The 11,559-nt window shown below is 45.7% G+C and overlaps 1 protein-coding gene across 1 annotated transcript in view; it reads left to right on the forward strand.

Annotated features, from left to right (window-relative positions):
• Positions 1-3,060: 3,060 nt before the first annotated feature.
• Pka-R2 (cAMP-dependent protein kinase type II regulatory subunit) overlaps positions 3,061-11,559 on the forward strand; it is a 147,593-nt gene continuing 139,094 nt past the window's right edge. Inside the window, exon 1 of the mRNA XM_050176165.3 lies at positions 3,061-3,546. Coding sequence (XP_050032122.1) covers positions 3,324-3,546 — 223 coding nt within the window. The 5' untranslated portion in view covers positions 3,061-3,323. The remainder of the gene's footprint in view (positions 3,547-11,559) is intronic.

Consider the following 11,559-nt stretch of genomic DNA (forward strand, 5'->3'; position numbering starts at 1 on the left):
TATCCATGAAAGGTCCCTGTATATAATGCGTCTAACAAGGCAAATAAATATGTTGGGCAATCACAGATTCACAGATCACATAATGCTAAGGCCCGCTCCCCTCCTTTCCTCCCCTGACCTATCGCGCGCGGCGGAAGGCGGCCGCGCTTTTCTGCCTTGCACATACAAGACTGAGCCACCATCGTCTGCTCAGCCCCCCCCCCCCCCCTACACTTTCACCCGCACGTGCAGCATGCGGCGTGGTCACGATGTTATCGCCCATGGACTTTACGGAACATGAGTTCGACGGCGACGGCAGGAATGCGCCTGGAGTGTCCATATGATTACTATCGCAATAATATAAAAGTCTCCGGCAACTGAAGCGTCCAGTTGCCCATGTTACGTTTCGCCTACGACGCGCGGTATAGCCGGCGCGGATGCAACGGACGCCGGGGCTTCGTTCAAAGCGGCGGACATTTTGACCCGTTCAGCGCTGCGCAACGCCTCCCCGCCAAGCGCGTCCAGGCATGTTTCAATGCCACATGTCTTCGTGTGTGCATGTTGGTGCCCACGCTTGTCAAAGCGCAGCAGCCGGGGAGAGGAGCTCCCCAAGTGTGAAGCGAGGAGGTCTGACCGGCGCCGGCCCGGCGGATCCGTCACTACTCGTCTCAACGTGCTCGAGCGGCGCCGTCACGTGCGCCCCATCCAGAGCCGTTCCTTCTTGCCCTCAACTCCGAGAGTATAAAAGCAGCTGCACCCGGACGCCAAGAGAGGCTCCGATTTCTTCCGTCGAGTGACGTGCTCTCCCGTCTCTCCACTTCGGTCGACCTGACCGGCCGCTCTTTTGCGATGCTATAATAAACAAGTTGTTCTGTTAGCAGTCGACTCATCCTTTGCCGGGACCTTCGGATGCTTCCAGCTGTGCCCCAGGCCGCCAGGCCAAAGCTACCCTTGGGGCTTGCTACCCAGATGCAACACCCATTACTTTCCACGAAAGAAGCAACAAAATCGAACTTTCACCATGCGACAATTCGCTGCGCCGCAACAATGTCTTCTTTTTTTTTCTTTCGTGGGGGGGGGGGGGAGGTGACCGAAATGAAAGATAAGCATGTTGGCCACAGTCGAATGCCTACTTTGGGTACCTAATGTGGCTACCGAAGGAATATTGAAGAAAACGTGAGACGCTTGGTCCACCGAGAACCATACTCATACTGCTCGCTATCCTACACTGGCGAGACAAGACTTTCCGGAGAGGTTGCGCTCAAGCGAACGCGTTGCAATCCGTCGAGTCCCCGCAGTGGTGGCGGCGAGCGACCATTGTTTCTTTTTCTCGTTAGCCAGAAAGCTTCCAAAACTCGGCCAGAGAAAAACGAACGCGCATCGAAGTGCGCCGCGCGGGGGTTGGGGCAACACGAGAAAAACGCAAGCTGGCTCTGCCAGCCCCAGGGCAGCGAGAAGAAGAAAATTGAAGAGGCTGAATGTGTGCTCGCGAATAAAAGTCAAAGTAGAAAAATAAATAAGAGCGTAGTTACGTTTTCTGACTTTTGTGTCTTGACATGGAGGCTTTGGCGCAGGTGAAAAAAAAAGATTGATATTCTTTACTGTGACATGACTGCACAAATGGACCACCACAACGCTTCGTCTCATCGGACCTCGCTGCGTGCTTTGTCAACTTGTCTGATAGTGCGTTAATTTGGCTTGTCTCTTTGTATGGCCCGATGTACGAATTTCGAAATGTTAGCGCAAATTTGGCGTCAAATGTTATAATAACATTAAACCCACAATGTTCCGGAATTGAAAATCAAAAGCACGACTTTGGGTGTCAATGCACCTTTCGCATTAAATGTTTATGAGAACTTTATAGCCACAATGTTCCGGAATTCAAATCCATGGGCTACGTGGATTCCGCGGCCTCCGCGAGATACCGCGACGAGCCCGCTCGCCATCAAAACGCCCTTGAAACTTCGTGCTCGGATGGGGCTCCTTGCGTCTTGTGACTCCCGGTGCATGGGCGTTGTTGCGAAATCGAGCCCGAGTTTGCAATGTTCGCGCTGAAATGTCTTTTCGAGCTTGAAAAAGACATTCTAGAGAAAATCTAGAATGAGTTCCGGCACTGGGAGTTGTTTGGTCGGCGGTGCATGACAGCCCGAAAAAATCTCCAGGTTAATTTCGACCACATGGGGTTCTTAAATGTGTACCTAATTCTAACTACGCGAGTGTTTTTGGTAACCTCCGTTGAAATACGGCTGGGAATCTTTACCTCCGAATTTATGCGTCACGACCTGTGCGCCACTTCTACGGGTGCCAAAAAGGAATTAACGCAAGGCGATATTCTTCAAATCTGCTCTGTGCGCAAAATAAAGTGGCACCGAGCTTGAACAAATTATGTTGATTCGTCCTCACGTATACTTACACTGAAATATTCTAACTAAAATTGCCCACACGGCACCGCCGAGTCAGAATAACGCGGCGGAATATCATTAGGAGCTCTCTGATCATATTTATTTTGTTTTCTCATATTAACAAAGGCCAGTCAGCGTTAATGTCGCATGTTTCCTGTTACCAGCAGAATCGGGACACCGCGCGAGGAAGCGATGAAACGCTGTATAGCGCACCCCTCTCCCCTCTTGACGCATCCCAAGCAGCCAGCTGTGTGCTTATGTGTCGTCGAAAGCTTTTCCATCAGCAGCTGCGCAACCACCTGCTGAATGTCGAACACTGGCGCCGGACAAGAGCGTATGCGTACGCCGCAAGGAGTTCTATAATGAAAACAAGCAGCCGAAAAAAGAAACACGCGCCTCCTCGCGAGGCAATGAGTTATTGTTTCCCGCCGAGCAGATTCCCTTAGCCGCTACCGCCGTTGCCCCAGGGTGCGGCTGCAGGGAAACATCACGCCGTACACGGCGGTTTCGTGCCATTTGTAGCGAAACTTTTCCCTGCCCGCCAGATTGAATTTGGAGCCAATTTTAGCAGCGCGAGCGGACGCTCGCGCACACCGGCGCGGTGAGCCTTTCTCTTTTTCCAATTCGCCGGCAGGCTTGGCCAATCACCTGGTGGCGCCATCGACAGCAGCGGCGGCGGCGGCTGCATCGGCACCGCGGTAGCAGACGGCGCGCGGCTCGGTCGGTCCCTTCATTAGCGGGCGCGAGGGGGAAAAGAAAGCAAAAGGCCGCAGAAGCAGCAGCGAGCGGATCGTGTGTGGCTGCGCGCCGCTGTTTGGGGGCGAAAGTGCGTGTCCTCCGAGCGCGACCTCTTCCCGTCCTCTGCTTGTTTGTGGTGGTGGTGGTGCCCCGCGTGCAGTGGTGCCCCGGTGCGGATGTACTGCTAAGAAAGCCGGCGGCAGCATGAACCGTCCGCGGTACGACGTCCCGCCGGAGCTGACGAACCTGCTGCTCGAGTTCACGGTGAACGTGATGATCGAGCGGCCCAGCGACCTGGTGGAGTACGCGGCGCGCTACTTCTCCGGGCTGCGCGACGAGCGCCAGCGCAGCGCGTCATCGGGCCGCCCGCCGGCGATCGCCGAGAACGACGAGGCCATCTACAGCGACGACGAGGAGCCCATGCCCAGTGAGTGATTCGGGCCCCCCTCTCGGTTCCCAGCCCTAGGCCTAACCGGCCGCCGGCTTCCCCGGAAGCAGCGGCCGGGGCCGACCCCGAAAGTAGCGCGGCGCGCCCACCTCCCTCGGGTTTGGCCTCCGCCCGGCCTCCCGCTGGTTTCGCCGCCGCATCGTGCAGCCTCTTCCGCGAGCGCCTAGTTTCGGAAATGTTTTTCTCGTAATCTCTTCTCTCGCGCGCTCGCAGCGAGGAGCCGGCAGTTGAGAGCCACTTGTAGCGCAGGCTGGCGCCCGCCGGCTTCGCCAGCTCCGCGCACACGGGCCGAGTCACCGGCGCGTGTAAAAAAGCAGCCGCTGGGGCCTGTGTACCGCGTCGCACCAATGCACGCTGACAAACTCTGCGTGTGTGCTTGCGTAAGATCCGCGCTCAGCGCGAGCTCGGGGCTCAGGGCCGCGGTGTTGGGATCGTAACGCGCCGCCTGCGTTCCGGCAGCGCGCACCGCAGCCGGAGTAGCACGCGCTGAGTACTTACACGCGACTGCGACCGGAAGTATCGGTTATGCGATGACTACAATGTCGGTCTCGTGGTCGTGTTTTCGCTTTGGACAAACCTGCCTTCATAATTCGCCGCCGGCGCAGTGTGTGTGATCTTGCACAACACCTGCATGTTAAAGCTCTCTGCTAGAGATTCGAGGACATAATGGTTGGGATCCATCATCCGTGTTGCTGCGCTCGTGAGACGTCGAGCGCAGCTGTCGTGTCGGTTTCGTGTAGCATCGTTTGTTCTCTTCAACCAGACAGCGTCTCACGTTTTACGTCTTATATATGTTCCATTTGGTTTGTCATCCTTCACTGGATAGTTGGACTTGGCTAGATGGCATGAAAGAGTGCACCACCTTCAATGTGAAATCTCGGCTTTGTGCGACACCACTCAGAGTTACGGCTGCTGTCACCAAGTCAGCAGTGGTCTAGTTCTTTAGCCAAGCCAGCATCTTCAGCTAACCAGCTGCTTCTTATATTCGTCAGTATGGTTGGAGCATTGCACAAGTTGAGAGGGCACCACTGCATAGGCTTGTTTTTTCCGTTTTCGGTTAAACACCTAACCAAATAAAGACCCATATTTGTGCTTCTTCTACTTAAAAGGATGAAATTTAGCATGTATGAGGATAGGGAAATCAATATTTTAATTAGATGCTAAAGTTGGTCTCGAAATCCCAGACCTGACATCATCGACCTTATCAGGACGTCATGACACAGAACAAAATTTGCTTACGTCATGTAACAGTAGAGCTAGGGATGTTGATTGTCTTAAAAAAAGAAGTGTTGTGCATGTTTCCTCTTGCTGCACCTGTGTGTAGAAGCCACGGTGATTGCACAAATGATTGAGGTGTTTCATGACATCACAATGCATACACATACTCTGTATCGTGGCAAAACATTTTTGGAGTTGTGACACTTGCCACGATTTTCCAAGGTTTACAGGGTTTTAGACCTTCATATAACCCCTTCATCCCCACCCACCCTCAAGAAAAGCAATATATTACAAGTGGAAAATCTCATGTCAGTGCTTCTATATGACTAGCTGGCATTAAGTTATGAAAAACATTCGTCATGTGAATGAGTAATTTACGTAATCATTCTTCAATGTGCCTGTGTGAATAGGTTCCTTTCTTGATTCGCTGGCATAAATGCACATACTTTAGATGTTCTTTGTGGTTAAAGTTAAGATAATGCTCTAATTATAACTGTTCTTCTTGACTCATAAGTACTGTCAGCCCTGTTTGGACTATCACAGATTTTACTTGTGAACAAGATAAGAGAAATCCATACAGATAAGCAAGGATAGTGACATGAATAAATTCTACAAGCAGTGAACAAGAGAAAAGAAACCTGTACAGATAAGAAAAGATAACGATGTAAATAACCCTTTCAAGAATATGGCACTGGAATGGGCCACGATATCAAAGACTTCTTTACCCCCTTCTCATTACTGTACAGCCAAAAACAAAATGACAAATGGCAGTTGCCTACATATCGGTGCTTCTGCTGTGTGCTGCCATGAAAGCACCAAAATTACTTGCTCTTTTATGCACAGCATCCGAAGGGCACAATTTTGAATTGCAGAAATTTGAGAACCGTATTAAAATATTTCCGGCAGTATTGCGAGGCTAAGCCAGCCTACAGCCAGCAACAGCCATCCTCCTCATATTTCAAAGCATAACAGTGGCAGAAAAACAAAGCTTTAAAAGGAAGTGTTGGTCACAGCACAACTACAAATGATTCACCTGCTTCTGTGACAAGTGGTGGAGGCAATCTATGTCAGAATGTGTTTGTGAAAGTGCTTGTTACACACAATGGCACAAACACTATGCTTACGTGATACATCTGTGCAACATAGGACGATGTTGCCCAGTAGACGTGTTTGCACTTCATCGCTTTCCGGTAGTCGCAATAATGTCATACAGTTTCTGTCCATGAGTAATGGCACAGTTTATGAAAGTTTGTCGTACACTTTGTTTTGCTATTGCATCCTGATGCAGTCAATCTCAGTAACAATGCATCAGCACTTTATCACTTTCTGGTAGTTGCGGTGATGTCACAATTTCTCTCCATGAAGCATTGAACACAATTTCTATGAACCGTTTGCTTTGCCGTTCATTTTGCTGTTACATCCTGCTGCGGTCACTCTTGCTCTGTCAGTTTCCATTGTTGGTAATGGTGAGCAACTTGAAGTGGAATTCGAAGTTGATTGTTCTGAAGATGTACCTATGAAAAGCGGAGAAAAAAAGTCTCTTCACTGCAGCATAATGCTCCTCCAATTTCTTACACTGTAGCACTGCAACACAATAATGGTTATGATCAAACAAAACACGGTGCCTATGGTTGAAGGGGCTCATAGAGGCACCAACATATGAAAAATTAGAGAAATAAAAACTGTCAAATTAGCTATATTTATTAAACCACCTTTTCGTGTCTCTGCGCTACCGTGCAGTCTTGTAGCTCCTTTGACCGCGGGCACTGTGTTGCAGCTCATATTAAATGCGACTGTTCATTAATTATTTCATATTGTACACATAGATATGCACACCACTGTTATACTTACCAAACAAGATATGTAAATGCTTATGACGAACAATCTGAAGATAACAATTGATTAGAGGACGAAGAAAATAAACATTTCATTTTTTGACAAACACCAAGTGCTTTGCAGTGTGATACATTTTCTGGATTGTTTCCTTTGCTCAAGTCTGATCTTGCTCGCCCACAATATTGCGAATGATGCAGTTCTCATAAATGCTGGCCTTCGAGCTCATTTTCTGTGCTTAGTAATTTAGCCATGCTTCATACGGATACATGAAGTGCAGGCACGAAACTGCAATTTAGAACAAATACATATTACACGTGGTTACATGAACGTGCAGTGTGAGATCATAGCGTGGTTAGACATGCCGTAAGCACGAAAATTAGTCGTACCTTCAAGCACCCAAGTGCTAAAGCGGAATCTCTTGTCACTGACAACCAAAGTCGTAGTTTTCTTGCACTATGTTTTTAACATAGAACAAAACAAATGAATAGGGATGGCACAACTGATAGTATGAAATTACAAACTACCAACTGATTTTATTCGAGTGAAGCAAATGTTTATATATGATGAAAAGTGGGTGACATGAACTGCTGTGTCACTGAAAAATGAACAAAGGAATGAGAAAGGACATGAGCAGTAAAAAAAAAAAGAAATCATTTGTCAGTGTAATGCAAAATCATACTTCACATGTTACAAGACCTATCTCGACATCTGTGAGCAGAAACGAAGGAGCGCTTATGTGCACGTCTTTTTGTTTTGATATTGTGAGCGCTTCTGAAATACCTATTTCTAGCCGTCCTTTCGCACTCGCGACAACCTCAATTGCAGGTGCAGACCTAGTTTATGTTGCAGATCAGGCTGTGTAGCCATGAAATCTAATTGCAGAAGTTCTATTTACGATTGGCCTCTACTGGCGACTATAATCTTGATATCATATTGCTTGCTGTGCTTCATGATTTGAATTCAGTCATACAGTTATGCAAGACAGCTGTTTGGGACTATGGGGGGGGGGGCCTGAAATATAGCTCACAAAGTACCTAGATAGTGATTGAGTGGATGCCACATGAGCCCACAGCTCGGAGGGCTTAATGTGGATATGAGAGACGTTATAACGATGACTAAGCATTGCATTTTTAACATCATGAGAGACAGAAATATACTGCACATTGCTTTTGTAGTACAAAACATGACTGCAGTTCGTGATACTTATTTCAAATGTGCCCAGGCAGCAGTTTAACTGACATTTCTATGGTCAGAGTGCCGCACTGTTAACAACGTTGAGGCATGGTAGCTGGACATGACAACCACGCTGGGATCGCAGATCACATCAACCGGTGGCTGAGATTGGCAAGAGGAAGGATACGGGTCACACCATAAGTGTTCACAGTGCAGAATGCAATTATCCCAACTTTGTGCACAAGAAATATCCCTACTCCTTCTCCTCAAATGTGAACTTTGAAATGCATGGCACAGCTTATAAGGTGCTACTAGCACCAAAGCTTCAGTTCAATGGACAAGAAGAAGAATGCTAGCAGTGTAGACTGGTAGCATTGCTTTCTTTCGAAACTATGTGGTATTTATGTTTCTTTAGCACAAAAAAGGGTTTGATGTTGCAGAGAAAATGAAGTGGAGTTCCCACTGTTCATATGTCAGTATTGGGCTGTAGATTTCTTGATATTTTTCGCACATCTCGGCTATGCGGAAGATACCTTCCCAAAAGTTGTGACTTTGAGTCTTTTCTTACTCTTGAACACAGCGCAGTTCTTCATTCATTAGGCATTGAAGCACCCGAGAGCACATGCTGTCAAAACCTAGGACGTGACAGAGAAATTGTGCTGGAGTGTCATGTTGCCGTTGGCACCCGTATTTCGCTCCTGCATCCCTTGCTGCTCACAGAGCCTCCTCTCATGGCAAGACTTACCCTTACGGTGTTCCTGAAGTGTAATTTACTAATTGAAATGAAAGTAACACTCAAGAGAAATATTAAACAACACAAATTGACAGCTTCTGGAATTGCAAATAGTCCAGTCTTGCAGTGAGCAGAGGTGCTGTCAGGCAGAAAGGCAGCAAAAGCAAAGAGATGGATGATGATGATGCCACCCTGTGGAATACCCACACTGGTTCTCCCTGTAACAGTAGAGATGTTAATGGAAAAAAAAGAACTTTTCTTTTCAGTTTTGTTTTTCTTTAGCACCTGAAATATTTGCCAAGGTTTTCAAGGCACAGAAAGATTTTCAAATCTAAACAATATTTTGTGCAGAAAGGGGACCAAAAGGTCAAACCTAAACTTTACATTTAAACCAGGAAGTCCCCAAATGAAAGCAGTTCATACCGATACAGAATAGGTAGTGTGCTAGCTTTCTTGTATTATGTCTCTCTGTTCTTAAACAAACTGTCTTTGTAGAATATTTGCTTTGATGTCAAGTCGACTGTGAAAGATCCGCTTAATGTTGTATGTCTAGTCAAGCAAATAAAATATATTGACAGTCCGTTCGTATTTTTTACCTGTATAGCGTGATGAATTGCCCAGCTACAAATATTTATAGTAGGAAGTGCAAAAACTACTTTGTTTCCACTTTTTCTGGGAAGAATGCATGAAAGCAACTAATTTCTTCCAGGCCAATAAAAAATTCAAAAAATTGTGTATTTCAATGTTGCGCTACAGAACTTAATACATGTGCATTCTATGTGCTAGTTAATTGCTTACCAATAACAAAGGACTACATGTAATTCACAGTGACGAAGCATGCTGGTTAGATTTTTGTGCACTGCAACAGGGCCACCTCCTGATGAACTACTCAGGCCACAAGGCATTTCTTTATTTAAAAAAAAATTCCTATGCATTTCTGTGAAAACCAAATTTTCCAACAGTTTGTATTGTTAGAATTAGTATGAGATTTTTGAATTCTTTCATTACTTCTGGATCACCCAATATTTCTTCAATAGAATAACACAACTATAGCAGGCCTTTCCTTTGACTGGTTTCCCTTGTAAGCTTGACAAACCTGTGTTCTCTTCAAGTTACTGATGTTGTTGTTTTCATTTTTGCATTGTTTATGAAGAAAGAATGATGTCCAAGACATCCTTGCATGCTGCTGGGGTTTTTGGGCTCCTGTTAACTGGGTTACATTTATGTTAATGCTGTTGATGCAGTGACAGCTGGCATTGCAATGATGACACCACATTGTTGAACATGTAGAACTCTTGCTTGGGTGATTTATTGATTGACAGTGAAGAAATCATCAATGAGCAATTGACCAAACTTGTAAGTTATAGTCGCCTGTGATATACAGGGTGTCTCAACTATTGTGCACCAAGATTTATAAATATATGCAAATTCCACGTAGCTGGACAGAACCAAGGTAATGTTTGCTGTCGCTTGGAGATACTAATAATTTTTTGTTCTGTCTAATTACATAATTCGTCCTAATTAATTAATCAACTTCTCACATATTATAATTACAAAAAAGTGTCAATGAGAAATTGTAGAGCAACATAAGCAACTCCCAATTCAGCTTTCTGTTGCTCGGTATGTGCTGCATAAAAGTGTTTTTTCGTGCATGAAAGAAGTCCGCGAATACATGCAAAGTGCCTCGAGCGGCCAGTCATGCACCAATTTTGCATGTATTCGCGGGCTTCTTTCAAGCTCGGTAAAACGCTTTTATGTAGCACATATTGAGCAATAGGAGGCTGTATCGGGAGTTTCTCATGTTACTCTTCAATTTTCTCATTGATGCTTTTCATCTAGATATAAGTTTGAGAAGTTGATTAATTAGGACTAATGATGTAATTAGGCAGAATGCAAAAATCTGGCTATCTCCAAGCGATGGCAAACAATATTACCTTGGTTCTGTCCAGCTATGTGGTATTTGCATACTTTTAAATCTTGGTGCACGATAGATGGGACATCCTGTATAAGGGTTAACTGTGCCTTAGTATTGAATATGGGCTGTTGTGATTGTCCAATGCAGAACTCTTGTGGCGAAGGGGCAGAGGTCCATTGTGAAAACTCACCATGAATAGCAGTTGTTTGTGATTGTCCAGCATGTAATTCTTGCTGCAAAAGCGCAGATCTCATGCCAAAAAAAGAAAGCCTTGACATTTAAAGTTTGTGTGGGATGGGCCTATGCATTACCTCTTGTTGCGTTAATCATGATCGGCGAGTAGTCCGGCTGCTCATTTGCTGTCCATTTGTGAACTGTTCTTATGTGGGGAGTGCTACAAGAACTTTGCTACAGTTCAGTATGTGCAAGAATGCTCAGAGAAGGTTAAGAAATATTGTGTGATGAGCAAAGCCAGCTGTTGTTTGTAAATAATATAGTGCACATTTGCCCTTGAAGAATTTATATCATATGTCATTTGAAAGAGATTTCTGGCATTTTAAAGAAACAGGCATAAGAAACATGGACACAAGAGAGGTGAAAAGGCCAGTAAAAATGGTAGTTTATGTTGCTTTCCTTGCTCTCTCATCTGCATTTTTCACATTTGCTTTCCCCAAATGTGAATCCTTACCAATTTGCCTCAACACTTGTTAGGAGTGACGTAACTGAAATTCATTAACACTTACTTTTTATGCTACGTTTGTGCTTCTTTTTTTCGTATGTTCAGGGTGTTCTCTGGCGATTCTTTTATTTAACCAGAGTCAGGGAAGTCGCATGTGTTGACGTTCAATATTACAACAATGCTTCATTATGGCTCTAGCCGAGCCATAAAGGAAGCCACAAGCAATCTGTCTGTATGCTCATTCACTTCCTCTCTTACACACAGTAGCCAACTTGTGTTTCAGCCAAGCAGGACAATGCTCAATCAACATTAATTTTATTCTGTATGGGACAAATGCTCACAACTTTCTGCTCAGTCTAAAGCATCAGGCCAGTTGCAAAAGTGACATTCTGTTAGATTGAGTTCCATTGTTCCTGTTGTTGCTTGGATGCAATTAAT

This window comes from Dermacentor andersoni, chromosome 9 (assembly GCF_023375885.2).
Source record: "Dermacentor andersoni chromosome 9, qqDerAnde1_hic_scaffold, whole genome shotgun sequence".
Taxonomy (NCBI): domain Eukaryota; kingdom Metazoa; phylum Arthropoda; class Arachnida; order Ixodida; family Ixodidae; genus Dermacentor; species Dermacentor andersoni.